The 19,778-nt window shown below is 53.7% G+C and overlaps 1 protein-coding gene across 1 annotated transcript in view; it reads left to right on the top strand.

The window, feature by feature from the left end:
- Positions 1-17,894, top strand: part of LOC122923644 (protein mono-ADP-ribosyltransferase PARP14-like) — a 44,078-nt gene extending 26,184 nt beyond the window's left edge. The window contains exons 6-17 of the mRNA XM_044274496.1: positions 1,982-4,236; positions 4,966-5,196; positions 6,015-6,236; positions 7,408-7,516; positions 8,027-8,176; positions 8,878-8,940; positions 10,081-10,260; positions 10,441-10,650; positions 12,635-13,240; positions 14,931-15,067; positions 16,218-16,395; positions 16,959-17,894. Coding sequence (XP_044130431.1) covers positions 1,982-4,236; positions 4,966-5,196; positions 6,015-6,236; positions 7,408-7,516; positions 8,027-8,176; positions 8,878-8,940; positions 10,081-10,260; positions 10,441-10,650; positions 12,635-13,240; positions 14,931-15,067; positions 16,218-16,395; positions 16,959-17,248 — 4,631 coding nt within the window. The 3' untranslated portion in view covers positions 17,249-17,894. The remainder of the gene's footprint in view (positions 1-1,981; positions 4,237-4,965; positions 5,197-6,014; positions 6,237-7,407; positions 7,517-8,026; positions 8,177-8,877; positions 8,941-10,080; positions 10,261-10,440; positions 10,651-12,634; positions 13,241-14,930; positions 15,068-16,217; positions 16,396-16,958) is intronic.
- The last annotated feature ends 1,884 nt before the right edge of the window (positions 17,895-19,778 follow it).

Genomic DNA, 19,778 nt, shown 5'->3' on the forward strand with positions numbered 1-19,778 from the left:
AGCCTCCTCCTCCTCTTTGCACACACTGCAGCCTCCTCCTCCTCTCTGCACACACTGCAGCCTCCTCCTCCTCCTCCTCTCTGCACACACTGCAGCCGCCTCCTCCTCTTTGCACACACTGCAGCCTCCTCCTCCTCTCTGCACACACTGCAGCCGCCTCCTCCTCTCTGCACACACTGCAGCCTCCTCCTCCTCTCTGCACACACTGCAGCCGCCTCCTCCTCTCTGCACACACTGCAGCCTCCTCCTCCTGTCTGCACACACTGCAGCCGCCTCCTCCTCTCTGCACACACTGCAGCCTCCTCCTCCTCTTCCTCTCTGCACACACTGCAGCCGCCTCCTCCTCTCTGCACACACTGCAGCCGCCTCCTCCTCTCTGCACACACTGCAGCCGCCTCCTCCTCTCTGCACACACTGCAGCCGCCTCCTCCTCTCTGCACACACTGCAGCCGCCTCCTCCTCTCTGCACACACTGCAGCCGCCTCCTCCTCTCTGCACACACTGCAGCCTCCTCCTCCTCTCTGCACACACTGCAGCCGCCTCCTCCTCTCTGCACACACTGCAGCCGCCTCCTCCTCTCTGCACACACTGCAGCCTCCTCCTCCTCTTCCTCTCTGCACACACTGCAGCCTCCTCCTCCTCTCTGCACACACTGCAGCCGCCTCCTCCTCTCTGCACACACTGCAGCCGCCTCCTCCTCTCTGCACACACTGCAGCCTCCTCCTCCTCTCTGCACACACTGCAGCCTCCTCCTCCTCTCTGCACACACTGCAGCCGCCTCCTCCTCTCTGCACACACTGCAGCCTCCTCCTCCTCTCTGCACACACTGCAGCCTCCTCCTCCTCTCTGCACACACTGCAGCCTCCTCCTCCTCTCTGCACACACTGCAGCCTCCTCCTCCTCTCTGCACACACTGCAGCCTCCTCCTCCTCCTCTCTGCACACACTGCAGCCTCCTCCTCCTCCTCTCTGCACACACTGCAGCCTCCTCCTCCTCCTCTCTGTACACACTGCAGCCTCCTCCTCTTCCTCTCTGCACACACTGCAGCCTCCTCCTCTTCCTCTCTGCACACACTGCAGCCTCCTCCTCTTCCTCTCTGCACACACTGCAGCCTCCTCCTCTTCCTCTCTGCACACACTGCAGCCTCCTCCTCTTCCTCTCTGCACACACTGCAGCCTCCTCCTCTTCCTCTCTGCACACACTGCAGCCTCCTCCTCTTCCTCTCTGCACACACTGCAGCCTCCTCCTCCTCTTCCTCTCTGCACACACTGCAGCCTCCTCCTCCTCTTTGCACACACTGCAGCCGCCTCCTCCTCTCTGCACACACTGCAGCCTCCTCCTCCTCTCTGCACACACTGCGGCCTCCTCCTCCTCCTCTCTGCACACACTGCGGCCTCCTCCTCCTCCTCTCTGCACACACTGCGCCCTCCTCCTCTTCCTCTCTGCACACACTGCGGCCTCCTCCTCCTCCTCTCTGCACACACTGCGGCCTCCTCCTCTTCCTCTCTGCACACACTGCGGCCTCCTCCTCTTCCTCTCTGCACACACTGCGGCCTCCTCCTCTTCCTCTCTGCACACACTGCGGCCTCCTCCACTACCTCTCTGCACACACTGCGGCCTCCTCCTCTTCCTCTCTGCACACACTGCGGCCTCCTCCTCTTCCTCACTGCACACACTGCGGCCTCCTCTCTGGTAGATCCAGCTATAACAGATCTGAGCTCTAGAATCCCCAGTAGCTCACATTCTCCCTCCAGCTAAACCTCGTCTACAGAATCCTCCGACTCTCATCAGAGGCTTCAAGATACTAAGGACTCCGAGCTAGACGGCGCACTACTGGCCCCAGCATGTACCTGAAGAAATAAGAATCTAATTTTGGTCAGCCATAACATCCCATGTTTGTGATAAAGCATAGACAGGTCTATGGAAGAGCCTCCTGTCCGTCTCATCTACCTAATACAATTGCCATGTCTTTCTGTTACAGTTGTGAAGGTCATAGTGGAAACTGAACACATCCTTGGTAAGAAGGCCATCTCGGTGTATCGATACTACCCCACCTTGGGTACAATCCTATATGGGAGGAAAACACCTCAAGTAACAAAACCACTGCCGATCCAGATCCAGATCAGTCCTTACTTATTGGAGTTTATATGGAAAGACACAAGACTGAAGCAAAGCATAGAGGAGGACTTGTCCAATAAAATGTGTGAGATCATATGGCCAGATCTAAAATGCTCAGACCCTGTCATCACTTTGTGTTTTCCCAACTCTCTGTCATCACATCTCAGGACTATGGCGAAGGTTGGCCGCACGTGGACTGAGAAGGTCTCTGCAGCGTACTCAGTTATTATCTCAAGGTATAAAGTCATAGAATGTAAAATGCATCCTTCAGCGTGGGAGGACATCAAGGTACAGATCTCCACTGCTGCTTATGATGGAGTATTGGTCAAACCCACCGCTGACGCTGAGAAGGTCTTCCTGGCAGGTGCGATTAGGGATGTTAATAAGATTGAGCAGACGTTCAAGAAACTGGTGGAAGAAAACAGCAGAAAAGCCGAGAGAAGAAGTAAACAAACGACAAAGACAGAACCGATGTCTGCTGCTCTCTATCATGTGATATGTAGCAGCGGTCTGGAGAAGAAGATACTGGCAGAGGCCCCAGAGATGAAGATGGAGTATGACCCGTCCACACACAACGTCCGGCTCACCGGGCTGCGGGATGAAGTTCTTGAAGCCAAGTGTGAAATACTCAGTGTTGTACAGCATCTGAAATCCAAATCCATCCAGCTGAACCCGCACGTCCTCCAGTACTTGAAGTTCGCTGACAACGATGAGATCTCTTGTCTCCTCTTTATACGTCACAACATCAATGCTGTGATCGAGATGGAAGAAAACTCAATCAAACTGACCGGTCACACAAAGAAAGACTTGACCGACGCAGAAGAGCAAATTGGCCAAGAATTAATTTGTCAGCGAATTCTAATTGAGGACAAAAATGTTCTACAAAGTCCAGAATGGAAAAGTCTCCTATCACATCTTCTCCAGTCCCACTGTTCTGAGATGTGCACGGTGATGATCGAGGAGTTCCCTCCCGGAGCAGAGAACGATGTGGTGGTCGCAGGATTGGCCTCCAGTGTACACAAGAGCTACAAAGAAATCCATGAATTTGTGGAGAAAAACACTCCAGTGCAGAAGAACATCCCGGTCAAGTCAGTTGCAGTCATGCAGTTCATTATGGAGGAGAGACACCTTATGGAAGTTCTGAAACAGATTAATGTGAAGGTTGTAACGAAGCATAGACACATTCACTTGGCGGGGGCCAAGAGTTACGTGGAGGAAGCGGCTTCCCATGTGCAGACGACCCTGTCCTCCATATTTCATGACACCTTACACATTGATAAACCAGGAGCCAAGAAACATTATTTGACCAATGAGAAGATGTACGTGCCACTGGTGAGGAGTAATTACAAATGTATCATCCATTTACAGAAAGACGAGGAGGACGATGAGATACCTAATGAAACAACTGGGGCTGCACCTCAATACCAAGTACAACTGCCCCGTGGGGTGACCATCTCCGTGTACAGAGGAGACCTGTGCTCGCACCACGCCGATGTCATTGTTAATGCAGCCAATGAAGACCTGGAGCACATTGGGGGTCTGGCGCTGGCGTTACTGAATGCAGCAGGACGCCAACTCCAAGATGAAAGTGATCGTATAGTCCGTCAGCGGGGTCGCTTGGTCCCGGGACAATCTGTGATAACCGCTGCAGGGAACCTGCCCTGTAAGCAGGTCATACATACTGTGGGGCCACGATGGAATCCCAGTTCATCAGAACGAAGTAAGAATCTTCTTCGGACAGCGATCACCAGCAGTTTAGAACTGGCTGCCAAGTACAGTCACAGGTCCATAGCCATTCCGGCTGTCAGCTCTGGTATCTTCGGATTTCCTATACCTGTAAGTGCACAAAATATTGTAGAGGCCATCAAAGACTACATGGAAGGTAAAGGCAGATCTAGCTCAGTGACTAATATCAATCTGGTGGACACCAAAGATGAAACCATCGCCGCCTTCACCAAGTCTCTCAAGGAACATTTCGGAGCCCAGAACTCGCCAAGAAACTTAGCGATGGAGGTGATGGCACCATCCAGCAGAGAGCAAGGAGCAGCTGCAAGCCAATCGATAGGCAACGTAACCCTGGTCGTCCAAGTCAAGGAAGGACTCCTTCAAGATGCCACAGTAAGTTACTTTATTTAACCCTTCAAGTAAAGCGGCCATTGGAGCGTGGGGACCACATTTGTAGAATGGCTGACATTTCCACATCTGTATGTAAGTGGACGCACAGAGGTCTACATGACAGTGTGTCGTCAGGTCACCACCCCACACATTGTCTGCTAGACAGGAAGAGAGCATTGATGTGGACACCGGGGCCACAGTCACCTGTTAGGTGCTACACTCTGCATGTTAGGACAACACGTGTCCCTATGACGAGAGCGGGACACAGCAGAAGCTGACACATTGCAGCAGAGACCTGCAGGCATCAATTCCCAGCATGGCCACACATATTGTGTAACGCAGCCGCTGCACCATTTTCTCTGTACATTCATTGCCCAAATCTGAGTTCAGGGGCGATCTGCTTTTTACACTCCTCCTTTTCTGTTACAACGCCCCCCAAATAAGCTAATCACAGGTTTTCCTGCAGCTGGGACCCATCAGCACCAATCTGAGGAGGAACCTGGTGCACTTTGCCATCCTCGCCCCCTGGAGAAGTACTCAGCACCTGCTGAAACCTATTGGCCACTGTGCAGACAGGTCCTCCAGAAAGTAGTAACTGCTCTCCCTGCAGATTGAGGGGACTGGGGGCCCCTATATTAACTCAGAACGCTACACTATAGGAACGTGCTATAAAATATCAGATGATGATGTATGAGCAGAGAAGTGTAGATGATGGTGTCTCTGTGTCATCAGACAGGTGTCATTGTGAACAGTGTGGGGAAGGACCTCCGGCTGGACAGCGGTGGAGCATCCAAAGCGCTTTATGAGAAGGCAGGACACCAGCTACAAGTGTCCCTACAGAATAAGGCATCCAGAGCGGCTAATGCCCACGTCTTTGTCACTCGGGGCTACAATTTGTCCTGTGACATTGTCATCCATGTGGTCGTTCCTTTCTGGGATGGAGGAAAAGGCTTCTCCGAACAGGTAAGTGCTCCGCACGGAAGTGGCCATTCTCACTCGTGTGTACAGTCATGGCGTCTTCTATAAGGTGGCGTCAGTATATAGAGGTCAGCGCTCCTCTGATATTCCGACGTCACAGAGCCCACCATGCTTAGTGGATGTCCACACGGGAAGAGTATCTGCTGGAATCCCACATGAACCAAATGTTGCAGAATTCATGGCAGAAATGTCGCCGATTTGCCGCAGATTTCCTGTAAAGGTTGAGATTTACAAGGAAAATCCACAACTCCTAAAATCCGCACCGCAGGTCAAGTTATGTGCGGATCCAGTGTGGAAATCTTTGTAAGTCTCATCCACTTTGCTGCTCTTTTATCCTTCTGTGGTTTTCACGCAGTTCTACTGCAGAAGGTCCGCAGGGTATCTGTCCCATGAGGCGGATACGCCACTGAGGTTCCATCCGGACCCTGCAGGCCGTGACCTCCAGTTATTCATCTGCAGCTTGGCAAATTTTGTTGTGGATTTTTATAGCAGATTTTTGCAGCATAAAGGGTGAAATAGGCGGCAAATCTGCAGCCATCCCCAATGTACCTGGAAGGCAGGAAGAGGGCAGCCATGTGACCGGTGGTCTGATACCTCATGGTGGTCTCCAGGGTTCAGCCGCAGCTTTTCACACCACAGCAGATATATGGGAGTCGGGCATCGCAGGTTTCACATGTCCTCATCGCGTATAGCGATCTCGCAAAGCGCTCCGAGGTGGTACATTTATGGAAGGTCTCCACATGTTCTCACCTTCTTCCTCCGGGAATCATTATAACATTATTATACACCGTCTCTCGCTTCAGATCTTCAGACAGACAATCCAGACCTGCCTGAACACAGCCGAGGAGAGACGGCTCCGCTCCATAACGTTTCCCGCCATTGGAACTGGAAATCTGGGCTTTCCTAAGCACCTTGTGGCGGCGTTCATGTTTGACGAAGTTTTCAAATTCAGCTCCTCGTCCGGAAATCGCTTCCTTCAAAAAGTGACCTTCATGCTGCATCCAAATGACAAGGAGACGATTAAGGTGGCGGTATAATGGCGATGTCTGCCGAGAGGGCATCAACGTGGGCCGGGAGCTACATGGGGGGGCCCTTTTATCCCGCAGAGGGGGGGGGGCCCTTTTATCCCGCAGAGGGGGGGGGGCCCTTTTATCCCGCAGAGGGGGGGGGGGCCCTTTTATCCCGCAGAGGGGGGGGGGCCCTTTTATCCCGCAGAGGGGGGGGGGCCCTTTTATCCCGCAGAGGGGGGGGGCCCTTTTATCCCGCAGAGGGGGGGGGCCCTTTTATCCCGCAGAGGGGGGCGGCCCTTTTATCCCGCAGAGGGGGGGGGGCCCTTTTATCCCGCAGAGGGGGGGGGCCCTTTTATCCCGCAGAGGGGGGGGGGCCCTTTTATCCCGCAGAGGGGGGGGGGCCCTTTTATCCCGCAGAGGGGGGGGGCCCTTTTATCCCGCAGAGGGGGGGGGGCCCTTTTATCCCGCAGAGGGGGGGGGGCCCTTTTATCCCGCAGAGGGGGGGGGGCCCTTTTATCCCGCAGAGGGGGGGGGGCCCTTTTATCCCGCAGAGGGGGGGGGGCCCTTTTATCCCGCAGAGGGGGGGGGGCCCTTTTATCCCGCAGAGGGGGGGGGGCCCTTTTATCCCGCAGAGGGGGGGGGGGCCCTTTTATCCCGCAGAGGGGGGGGGCCCTTTTATCCCGCAGAGGGGGGGGGGCCCTTTTATCCCGCAGAGGGGGGGGGGCCCTTTTATCCCGCAGAGGGGGGGGGGGCCCTTTGTCCCGCAGAGGTGGGGGCCCTTTGTCCCGCAGAGAGGGGGGGCCCTTTTGTCCCGCAGAGAGGGGGGGGGGCCCTTTGTCCCGCAGAGAGGGGGGGGCCCTTTTGTCCCGCAGAGAGGGGGGGGCCCCTTTGTCCCGCAGAGAGGGGGGGGCCCCTTTGTCCCGCAGAGAGGGGGGGCCCCTTTGTCCCGCAGAGAGGGGGGGGCCCCTTTGTCCCGCAGAGAGGGGGGGGCCCCTTTGTCCCGCAGAGGGGGGGGGCCCTTTTGTCCCACAGAGGGGGGACGCGTCTCCCGCTTTCTCATCGGTGGCAGTCAGCCTCCTATTGGCACTTGCCCACCCTCGGGCTATATGTTCCACATATTTTACATGTTATAATCGCCTCACCCGTAATAAAGCAGGACTCACCATTATTATATTATTATATTTAGGAATTTTACAAAGAACAAAATGCAAGAAAGACGAATCCTGCGCTGAGCAATCAGGTGTCCACACCAGCCTCCGAAGCCGAGCTGCCGCCCCCGCCGCGCTCAGACACGGGTAAGAGACTCCACGATACCTGGTTATATTAGTCCGGCTCATTATAAAGCCAAGGGCATCCGTACCATAGAGGCAGGCTCTTCCCCACTATAATGGGTGGTAAGAATCTCCACGGGGAGGGGGTCTTCATGCTTAGGAAATGGAAGATGATGTGCCCGGAGATCGGATGGAAGCTCAGGGCCCCTGTGGTGACAGATCCTAGCTACAGGGACTGGGAGCATAGTCTGTGGGGTCATGGCCGGGGGCAGCTCTGTCCATCCTCCTATTCATTACTGGTGGATGGGAATAAGCCTTACGTTTCGTGTCTTTCTTTAATCACCCACCATACGACATATGTGTGAGGCCGTTGACTGCTGCTCCGTATCAGTCCCTGTGAGGAAGGTGGCTTCACAGTAATGGCCTCCCGTGGTTTTGGCTTCCATACATTTGTTGTTTCCCAGTGACCGTCCTGCTGGTCGTCATTAGGTCTTCCGTCCCCTAATCTCATGTTGTGTTCCTCATTCTTTGCAGCTTTCTATGGGGCAGCGAATACCCTGAATCTGGGAGTTTATGAAATGAGGGTCGGATCCATCACCTATCAGGTGAAGACGGGCGACATAACCAAGGAGGACACAGATGTCATTGTCAACTCAACAGATCAACAGTTTAACCTCAGATCAGGTATTTACCCAACTGGCCTGATACGACAGGTACAGGGGGCCCCATGACAAGGAGCAGGGATGGGGCTGGGGGGCCCCATGACAAGGAGCAGGGATGGGGCTGGGGGGCCCCATGACAAGGAGCAGGGACTTGGGGGTCACATGACAAAGAGCAGGGACGGGACTTGGGGGTCACATGACAAAGAGAAGGGACGGGGCTGGGGGGCCCCATGACAGGGAGCAGGGACGGGGCTGGGGGGCCCCATGACAAGGAGCAGGGACGGGGCTGGGGGGCCCCATGACAAGGAGCAGGGACAGGGCTGGGGGGCCCCATGACAAGGAGCAGGGACGGGGCTGGGGGGCCCCATGACAAAGAGCAGGGACGGGGCTGGGGGGCCCCATGACAGGGAGCAGGGACGGGGCTGGGGGGCCCCATGACAAGGAGCAGGGACGGGGCTGGGGGGCCCCATGACACGGAGCAGGGACGGGTCTGGGGGGCCCCATGACAAGGAGCAGGGATGGGGCTGGGGGGTCCCATGACAAGGAGCAGGGATGGGGCTGGGGGGCCCCATGACAAGGAGCAGGGATGGGGCTGGGGGGCCCCATGACAAGGAGCAGGGACGGGGCTGGGGGGCCCCCATGACAAGGAGCAGGGACGGGGCTGGGGGTCACATGTGTTTTCTGCGATCCGCTGTGTTCATCCACAATCCTCCTTTTCGTCAGGGGTCTCTAAATCCATCCTGGAGGCGGCGGGGCCCGGTGTGCAGGCGGAGTGCGCTCAGCTCGGTAAGACACCCCTTCTGGCTGCATTTACATTGTGCTTTAGTCCTGCGCAGGGCTTTCTGTCGGGGTATCGGATGTATACCGCATGGCAGATGGCGCCATTCTGTCCGGAGTAAAAGCTGTAAAGGAACAGAAGGCCGGTCAGAGTCCGAAGATGAATCCTCTGAACCCCGTTTCACATACCTGACGGAGGGATAAACCGCAATGTGAATGCATTTTTTCGGGCAGCAGCGGGCTATCCCCGACTGTTACATTGTCTCCACAGACAGAGATTGATTCTGCTACATTGTAACAATACCAAAAACAAAAAAAGCTCAACTCCGCAATGTAACTGCCATGTATGGCCACGTACTCGCATGCCTACGGTATCAAAACAAGTACAAATACCTACAAAGAACTACCGGAGCGCATGGAATCCGGATTATATTTAATTACAAAATTCATAGAAAAATCCCAATAAAACAAGTGCAGGGAAAAGGCGACCTCAATCAGAGGGGGACACAACGGGGCCGATTCTCACTGCGCCGACAGTTAATAAAAAATAAAGTGCAAATACCAATAATATTACAAAGGCAGAATCAATTGCCCATAATGTGCCTCCTCCAGGGCGGCGCCAACCCGACGTATCGGTGAACGTTCGAAGGAGGACGCACATTATGGGTAATTGATTCTGCCTTTGTAATTTGTAACATTATTGGTATTCAAATAGTTGAAAGAAGAAAAAACGCGGCACTCGCCATCAAGGAAGCTTCAAAAAGGAAGTTGATGGCGAGTGCCGCGTTTTTTCTTCTTTCAACTATTTGAATATATGTCTACTTGGCAGAGCCCTGCCGAACCGAGGCATGTTTATGGTGCAGGTGTGGATCCTGTGGGAGATTAGCCACATTAGGCAGTGCCGACTGCGTTTTTCTTTATATGGACATTTTATTATTGGTATTTGCACTTTATTTTTGATTAACTGTCGGCGCAGTGTGAATCCGCCCCATTGTGCCCCCTCTGGTTGTGGTCGCCTTTTCCCTGCACTTGTTTTATTGTGATTTTGTAATGAAATATAATCCTGATTCCATGCGCTCCGGTAGTTCTTTGTAGGTATTTACATTGTAACGACTTTGCAGCTCATGTCAGCAATGATTGTCTCCGCAGCATCCCTAAACAAGAAGAGCAGCCATATTACCACTCAGAGCGGAAATCTCCTCTGCAAGCAGATCCTTCACGTCGTGGGCAGGAATTCAGCAGAAGGAATCGGAGACTTTGTGGCAGAGTCCCTCCAGGAGTGCGGGAACCTCCAGGCCTCGTCCGTCGCCTTCCCGGCCATAGGCACAGGTCTGCCTCCCTCCATATCTGCTCGTGCCGTGCTCTGTAGTGTGAACCGTGCCCAGTAATCACTGGCGATATCGCACTATAAGCCACCTGCGCCATTTTCAGGATTGTGCTGCTGAATTATTCTCCACCCGCTCTTGATGCCTCCACCATTAATTCCGCTAATATTATTTCCTGCCACAGGTTTGGGCAAAGTGTCCTCGGCCGTGGTGGCGGACATCATACTAGAAGCTGTAACGGAATTCGCCAAGTCCAAGGCGGCGCCGTGTCTGCAGATGGTGAAAGTGGTCGTCTTCCAGCAGCAAATGTTAGATGACTTCTACAACAGTATGAAGAAGAAGGAAGGCACCGACCTGCCCAAGAGCACCTCACTGCTCTCCAGAATAACCAACTGTGAGTCCTGCTTGCTGTCAGTGAATGGGAGCATCATATAACAATGGCGTATCTCTGAGAACCATAACTCACCCTGCAGCCTGACAACATGGCCGCTGATGAACAGTCATGGGGGCACCAGTCCGTCCAGCCCTCTTAGAACAGAGGATGAGGAAGCTGATGTCCACAAGAGCGTATACCATCGGTCAGCTGCCTCCGCCGCTCCAGCTGTTGTGAAACTACAACTCCCAGCATGCTCCATTCACATCTGTAGGAGTTGGAGAGTAGCTGCTGTTGCAGTTGTACCTGCTGGAAGGTGTAGCTTCACAACAGCTGGAGTGCTCAAGGTGCTGACCCCAGTATATGTCATAAACCGTAACAAACTGGTGACGCTAACAAAATGGCTGCTGCATACTGGGTTGTATGGGAGGAGCTGCTGAAATGACACCTCCTCTCAGACATCATCTGCTCTCCTGCTTCTGGCTCTATCACATCACTGACTTCCTGCTCTGCTGCTATTGGCTGAAGCTGCCCCTCACTGACTTCCTGCTCTGCTGCTATTGGCTGAAGCTGCCCCTCACTGACTTCCTGCTCTGCTGCTATTGGCTGAAGCTGCCCCTCACAGACTTCCTGCTCTGCTGCTATTGGCTGAAGCTGCCCCTCACTGACTTCCTGCTCTTCTGCTATTGGCTGAAGCTGCCCCTCACTGACTTCCTGCTCTGCTGCTATTGGCTGAAGCTGCCCCTCACAGACTTCCTGCTCTGCAGCTATTGGCTGAAGCTGCCCCTCACTGACTTCCTGCTCTGCCTCTATTGGCTGAAGCTGCCCCTCACTGACTTCCTGCTCTGCTGCTATTGGCTGAAGCTGCCCCTCACTGACTTCCTGCTCTGCCTCTATTGGCTGAAGCTGCCCCTCACTGACTCTGCTCTGCTGCTATTGGCTGAAGCTGCCCCTCACTGACTCTGCTCTGCAGCTATTGGCTGAAGCTGCCCCTCACTGACTCTGCTCTGCTGCTATTGGCTGAAGCTGCCCCTCACTGACTTCCTGCTCTGCTGCTATTGGCTGAAGCTGCCCCTCACTGACTTCCTGCTCTGCAGCTATCTATTGGCTAAGGCTGCCCCTCACTGACTTCCTGCTCTGCCTCTATTGGCTGAAGCTGCCCCTCACTGACTTCCTGCTCTGCAGCTATCTATTGGCTAAGGCTGCCCCTCACTGACTTCCTGCTCTGCCGCCTCCTGCATTATTCTGCTCGTGCTGTGGTCATACAGGGAGTGCTCTGCTGTTGCTTTTTATCAGTCTCCTTCAGTATTTATTCAAAAATTCGGGAAGTGAGGCAGAGACCTGAGCGGTGTCAGAGAAGAGGGCGTCTGTGATAACTTTTTCTCTGTACTCTGGTAACTTACAGCCATTCTATTACTGTCTGTGGGGTTAAAGGGGTCCTCTCGCTTCAGCAGATGGCATTTATCATGTAGAGGAAGTTAATACAAACCACTTACTAATGTACAGTGATTCTCCATGTTGCCTCCTTTGCTGGCTGGATTTATTTTTCCATCACAATATACACGGCTCGTTTCCATGGTAACTGCCGCCGATGCCGCACAGATACAAGGTCACTGGGACGGAACCTGCTGCGCATGCGTGTCTATGTGCTCTACCACTGTCCAGGCCACCAGAGAGGTCAGAGAGTTTTCCTATAATGTACAAGCACGACCACCACTGCTGGATTACCGAATGGTCGTAACCATGGAAACGAGCAGTGTATAATGTGTTGGAAATAAGAATCAAGTCAGCAAAGGAGGCAACATGGAGAATAGGAAGTGCCTACAGGATAAATGCCATCTTCTGGAGTCAGAGAACCCCTTTAAGGATCTATAGTGCACACAGCACCTCGGAAAGCTTCCCTCGATGGAAGAATTCCCGGCCTGGTGTGTCTAATGACCGTACTGCTCGTTGCATCTTCTGTAGGTTGATCTCCTCCGGTAACCTTCTCTTTCCTGTGTCACAGCCGTCGTCAATTATTTCACATCAAGACCCGGAGCAGAGAAGAAACAAAAAGTGTTTCACTTACGGGAGAACATAGAGCCGGCGATATTCCACCTGTGCGCGGGGAACAGGAAAGACGTGACAGACGCATCCACCTGGCTGCGGGATCTAATACTGAAGGAACAGTACGAGAACGAGATCACCGATGACTGGATCCTGGAGTTTGATGAGCAGGACCATCACGCCTTGTCCCAGGACCAAAGGAGACTCCAAGTGTTGCTTTCCTTCGAATCTCTTGGTTCCACAGTTAAAATAAGTGGCCTCACCAGAGACGTCCTAGAGATGACCAACAAAATCCAGCTCATGATCAAGAAGGTGCGGGAGAATAAGACCAAGGAGCGGGAGGCCGAGCTCTGCAGTAACCTGGTGGAGTGGAGATATCACAACGGCACCAAGTTTGTTCAGTTTGATCGAATGACAAACCTGGAGCTGGAAAAGGCCAAGAGCACCAACACACAAAGTCTGAAGATCGACGTGTCCGGAGTGACCTACACCGTCCTACTGGAGCGGAACTGCATGCGGGACCCCAGAGGAAAGGAGGCCGAGATTGAGAGAATTCCTAAACACGGTAATCACTGCCCTGTGCCTCCGGGCAGACCTCATTCACACGGCCACATTATAAAGGGGCTCTCGTTAGTGCGGAGATATAAGAAAGCAATGCTTACGGCAGGACAAATGGTTCCACACTACTGAGTGCACAGCCTCCATGTGCTGCTGTCAAGGCCTCACACATATGCATATGTCATGTGCATGGTGCAAAAATCCCACTGAGCGTCGCCCCATCACCATCACACCATTAGACCCTCCCGTGCTGGTTAAAATGGCTGCTGCAGTCACTTTATTATAAACAGCAATAAGATGGTCGACCACTGTGAGAAGACCACCTCAATGAGAGGACCACCTATGTGAGAAGACCACCTCAAAGAAAAACTCTCACTGATCTAGACCAGATGTCTCTGTGATGGGCTCTCCTTGTAGCCTATGTACATTTGTGTCCCATGGTCTTCTCAGAGAGGTTTCTCTGTAACCTCAGACATCACGTTCCCGGCCACGTCTGCCGAACATGAGCACAGGTCATCAGGAGGGGTCTCCGCTCATCAGGGATATAGATTTATCTACTACAGACGCCCAACTAGGGACCACCATAGCTCACGAAAGTTTGAATCTCACTGCTAAAAGACCCTTCCCCTCCCAGCTACCAATGCTCCCAAATGTTGGGACGCACAGTGCGGAGAGCGCCCCCCCAGGTGTCGGGACGCAGAGTGCGGAGAGCGCCCCCCCCAGGTGTCGGGACGCAGAGTGCGGAGAGCGCCCCCCCCAGGTGTCGGGACGCAGAGTGCGGAGAGCGCCCCCAGGTGTCGGGACGCACAGTGCGGAGAGCGCCCCCCAGGTGTCGGGACGCACAGTGCGGAGAGCGCCCCCCAGGTGTCGGGACGCACAGTGCGGAGAGCGCCCCCCAGGTGTCGGGACGCACAGTGCGGAGAGCGCCCCCCCAGGTGTCGGGACGCACAGTGCGGAGAGCGCCCCCCCAGGTGTCGGGACGCACAGTGCGGAGAGCGCCCCCCAGGGTCGGGACGCACAGTGCGGAGAGCGCCCCCAGGGTCGGGACGCACAGTGCGGAGAGCGCCCCCCAGGTGTCGGGACGCACAGTGCGGAGAGCGCCCCCCAGGTGTCGGGACGCACAGTGCGGAGAGCGCCCCCCAGGTGTCGGGACGCACAGTGCGGAGAGCGCCCCCCCCAGGTGTCGGGACGCACAGTGCGGAGAGCGCCCCCCCAGGGGTCGGGACGCACAGTGCGGAGAGCGCCCCCCCAGGTGTCGGGAACGCACAGTGCGGAGAGCGCCCCCCCCAGGTGTCGGGACGCACAGTGCGGAGAGCGCCCCCCCAGGGTCGGGACGCACAGTGCGGAGAGCGCCCCCCCAGGGGTCGGGACGCACAGTGCGGAGAGCGCCCCCCCAGGGGTCGGGACGCACAGTGCGGAGAGCGCCCCCCCAGGGGTCGGGACGCACAGTGCGGAGAGCGCCCCCCCAGGGGTCGGGACGCACAGTGCGGAGAGCGCCCCCCCAGGGGTCGGGACGCACAGTGCGGAGAGCGCCCCCCAGGGGTCGGGACGCACAGTGCGGAGAGCGCCCCCCCAGGGGTCGGGACGCACAGTGCGGAGAGCGCCCCCAGGTGTCGGGACGCACAGTGCGGAGAGCGCCCCCAGGTGTCGGGACACACACACCACTGTCAAGTGACTAATGAGCATTTCTTTTCTAGGACAATTCGAGCTTCCTGCCAACTGGACGGCGATGAGTAACAAAGACGTGATGACGGTCCAATTAACGCATGGAAATCAAGAATACAACGACGTTGAGACGCAATTCAAGATGTCGTGTCAGATGAAAATAGTGAAAGTAATTGCCCCTCCACCAACCTTCTCCTACACTGGGGGAGGGGGCCACAAACCGGTCCAATGAGCCACAACATGAAGGGCTCGTATGGTGTAGCCATCAGATAAGGGTCCATTCACACGTCTGCAACGTGTTTTACGGATTCGAAAAACGTCGACAGCGGCAATGTGCGCTCCACATTTTGCAGACCGCAAATTGCTGGCACTAATAGAATATGCCTGTTCTATTTTTTTCGGGGAACGGAAGTGCGGGTCAGCAATTCCGTGTCCGGGCAGAAATGAATGGGTCTGCAATTCCATTCCGCAAAATGCAGAACGAAATTGCGGACGTGTGAATGGACCTTAAAGGGCTTCTGTCAGCCCAGTAAACCGTTTTTTGTTTTTTTTTGGTTAATAATAATCCCTACACTGCAAGCTCCCTGTACATAAGCTAAATATTCATTTTTGTTCAGTAGAGAGCGCCTCTCAGTGCGCCTGCGCCGATTAAAGACAGGAATTCAAACAGGGCCAGCAGAGAACGATCCCGTTCCCTGGCCCTGTCAATCAAACGGCGGAGGGGGCGTCATTACCATCGGAGGATGCGGCTGCTACCAGCAAGTAACCGCCCTCCCTGCTGGTAGCAAGGTAATTTACATATTATAAAACTTGATTTTTAACAAAATCTACTGAACAAAAATGAATATTTAGCTTATGTACAGGGAGCTCGCAGTGTAGGGATTAATATTAACCAAAAAAAACCAAAACGGTTTAGTGGGCTGACAGAAGCCCTTTAAGTGAGAGCTCGGGGTGTGAACTACAAGAAAGTGAGAAATGTTGTGAGGGGAGGGATGAAGACAGGGGCAGAGCTATAGAGGAAGCCGCTGCCACGGGGCCCGAACTCGGGAGGTTTTGTCAGGGCCCCCTCACTGACACTATATGCACTGACATGACGTACAGTGTGTACATGTAGGAAACGGACAGAGCGGCCGCCGGGCCTGGTCTGAGAGCGCGATCCTGACTAGCTGCAGGAGGGGGGGTTGTGGGGCCCGGTCATTTGTGGTGACGCCACAGGATGAAGATCTAGATTAAGGTGGAAAGAAGGGGTAAGGTTTGGGATGAGAGGAGAGTAGAGGGCTGGATGCGGCCGCGCTGACCTCGCGCTCCTGTCTCTGCAGATCGAGAGAATTCAGAACAAGAATCTGTGGATGAATTACCAGATAAAGAGACAAGCGATCGACACCAAGAACGGGACGACGACGACCAATGAGAAACGGCTCTTCCATGGGACCGACTCCAATACCATCCAAACCGTCAACCACAATGGATTCAACCGAAGCTACGCGGGGAGGAACGGTGAGACACATGGGATGTATGACAGGGGCCCGGAGAGGGACACATGAGATGTATGACAGGGGCCCGGAGAGGGACACATGAGATGTATGACAGGGGCCCGGAGAGGGATACATGGGATGTATGACAGGGGCCCGGAGAGGGACACATGAGATGTATGACAGGGGCCCGGAGAGGGATACATGGGATGTATGACAGGGGCCCAAAGTGGGATATATAGGATGTATGACAGGGGCCCGGAGAGGGATACATGGGATGTATGACAGGGGCCCGGAGAGGGATACATGGGATGTATGACAGGGGCCCGGAGAGGGATACATGGGATGTATGACAGGGGCCCGGAGAGGGATACATGGGATGTATGACAGGGGCCCGGAGACGGATACATGGGATGTATGACAGGGGCCCAAAGTGGGATATATAGGATGTATGACAGGGCCCCAGAAGAGGGATACATGTGTAAATGGCAGTCAGGGGCCCAGAGAGGGATACATGTGATATGTGTCAGTCAGGGGCCCATGTTGTGTCTAGTCCTAGGTCTTGACCCTCTTATTTCTCATACACAGCGGCTTGTTATGGAAATGGGACGTATTTCGCAGTGGAAGCAAATTACTCAGCACATGACGGCTACTCCAAACCAGATCCAAATGGCCTTAAATACATGTACCTGGCCCGGGTCCTCACCGGCGTGTACTGTGCTGGACAGAAGGGAATTGTGGCTCCTCCAGCCAAGAACCCAGCCAACCCCACCGAACTGTACGACAGCGTCACCGACAACCCGGCCAAGCCTTCCATGTTTGTGATATTCCATGACATCCAGGCGTACCCCGAGTATCTCATCACCTTCACCAGATAATTGTCCTCCCAGATATATGTATTCCTATCTTCCATTAGAGCTGCCACTGTCTTCCAGGGTCCGGCTGTAGTTATGGGTCTTTACCTGAGACGTCAGGGCTCCATGTGACACACGGCACCTTCCTCTGTTCTCCCCTCATATAGGCGATGGACTTTCATCCCAATGTCATTGCTGGGGGTTGTCCTCCTCCTCCTCCTTCTGCCCTTCTATATAGCATGGACATGTTTCTCCATACCTCATGCTCATCTTCCCATACATCAGTTATTTGGATTGCTGGACCTTGTAAACCGTATAACACTGCCCTTCTTTGACCATCATGGCTTCCTCTGGAGCTTTCTCAGGCCACATCCCTCACACTGTGGAAGCACATAGATGCCGTATCTCTCCTCACACTGAGCGGGCATAACTCAATGCTGTCTTCCTGCATAGTAACTGATGTGTATGATCATCCATGAAAGGGGAATGTCACCTTGACCAGGTGAGAGACTCTTACATGGATCAATGGTTGGGCAGATGGAGGTTCTTCAGAATTAGTTCTTGGGAGGTTTTCAGTCTGAATGGGCCTGTTCCTCTATGTGCACTATATGCAGTACATTATATTGTGCCTTTCTCCTAATCAAACCTTTAATAAACATGATTAAGAGGACGGGCGAGGATCTGTTTTTTGTTTTTTTAGAAGCAGATTTAGCAAATTCTGGTTGCAGTAACGGCACAGAAGCGTGCTGGGTGGAGCGAGTACAGTGCAGCATGAAAATGAACCCCAAAGTCAACCAGATTTTAACCCCTTAAGGACCCATGACGTACCGGTACGTCATGAGTTTAAATTGAGATTGTGGCGCCCCAGGGGTTAATCCGCACAGGATGCCGGCTGAAATCATTCAGCCGGCATCCTGTCACAACGCCTGGGGGGGTCATATGACCCCCCTTATCGGCGATCGCAGCAAACCGCAGGTCAATTCAGACCTGCGGTTTGTTGCGATTTCTGCTGTTTCTGATCGCCGCGGTCCCTGACTATTGGCATGGCTGTGATTGGCCAGAGCACCATGTGACCCCGCCTCTATTTAAGCTGGAGTCACATAGCGCCGCCCGTCACTCTGCTCTGATCAGTGTAGGGAGAGGTTGCGGCTGCTGCTGTTAGGGCGAGATTAGGCAGATTAACTCCTCCAAAGGACTTCATTCAGAGATCGATCTGCAGCTGTGGGTCATTGAGCTGCTGATACTCAATTGCTCACTGTTTTTAGGCTGCCCAGACCGTTTGTCAGTCACTTTTTTCTGGGGTGATCGGCGGCCATTTTGTGTCTTGTGGTGCGCCAGCACAAGCTGCGACCAAGTGCATTTAACCCTCAATGATGTGGTTGTTTTTTGGCTAAAGCCTACATCAGGGTCAAGCTGTCACACCAAGTGCATTTTACCAGCGATAGTCTGTTCATTTTTTGGCCATATACTACATCAGGGGCAAGCTGCGCCCGTCACCAAGTGCATTTAACCAGCAATAGTGTGGTTGTTTTTTGGCAATATCCCAGTCTAATTCTGTCACTAAATCCATACCGGTCACCCAGCGCCTAAATACTAGGCCTCAAATTTATATCCCGCTAAATCTCTCGTTACCGCTGTCCTGTTGTGGCTGGGAAAGTTATTTAGTGTCCGTCAAAGCACATTTTTTGTTCAGGGTTGAAATACAATTCCCAATTTAGCAATTTCCTAATTTAGTGGTTTCTGCTATATCAGAGCTATTTCAAATCTATCCCTAAAAGGGTATATAATATTCAAGGTGCACATAGGGTCATTCAGAATAACTTCACACACACGCTACTGTGTATTTCCAAGTCTAATTCTGTCAGTAAATCCATACCGGTCACCCAGCACCTAAATACTAGGCCTCAAATTTATATCCCGCTGAATTTGAATACAATACATTGGGCCAAATAATATTTTTGTTGTTGTGGTGAACCATAACAATGAGGAAAACATCTAGTAAGGGACGCGGACGTGGACATGGTCGTGGTGGTGTTAGTGGACCCTCTGGTGCTGGGAGAGGACGTGGCCGTTCTGCCACAGCCACACGTCCTAGTGTACCAACTACCTCAGGTCCCAGTAGCCGCCATAATTTACAGCGATATTTGGTGGGGCCCAATGCCGTTCTAAGGATGGTAAGGCCTGAGCAGGTACAGGCATTAGTCAATTGGGTGGCCGACAGTGGATCCAGTACGTTCACATTATCTCCCACCCAGTCTTCTGCAGAAAGCGCACAGATGGCGCCTGAAAACCAAGCCCATCAGTCTGTCACATCACCCCCATGCATACCAGGGAAACTGTCTCAGCCTCAAGTCATGCAGCAGTCTCTTATGCTGTTTGAAGACTCCGCTGGCAGGGTTTCCCAAGGGCATCCACTTAGCCCTTCCCCAGCGGTGGAAGACATAGAATGCACTGACGCACAACCACTTATGTTTCCTGATGATGAGGACATGGGACTACCACCTCAGCATGTCTCTGATGATGACGAAACACAGGTGCCAACTGCTGCGTCTTT

The sequence above is a fragment of the Bufo gargarizans genome, unplaced genomic scaffold (genome assembly GCF_014858855.1).
Source record: "Bufo gargarizans isolate SCDJY-AF-19 unplaced genomic scaffold, ASM1485885v1 original_scaffold_1790_pilon, whole genome shotgun sequence".
Classification (NCBI taxonomy): Eukaryota; Metazoa; Chordata; class Amphibia; order Anura; family Bufonidae; genus Bufo; species Bufo gargarizans.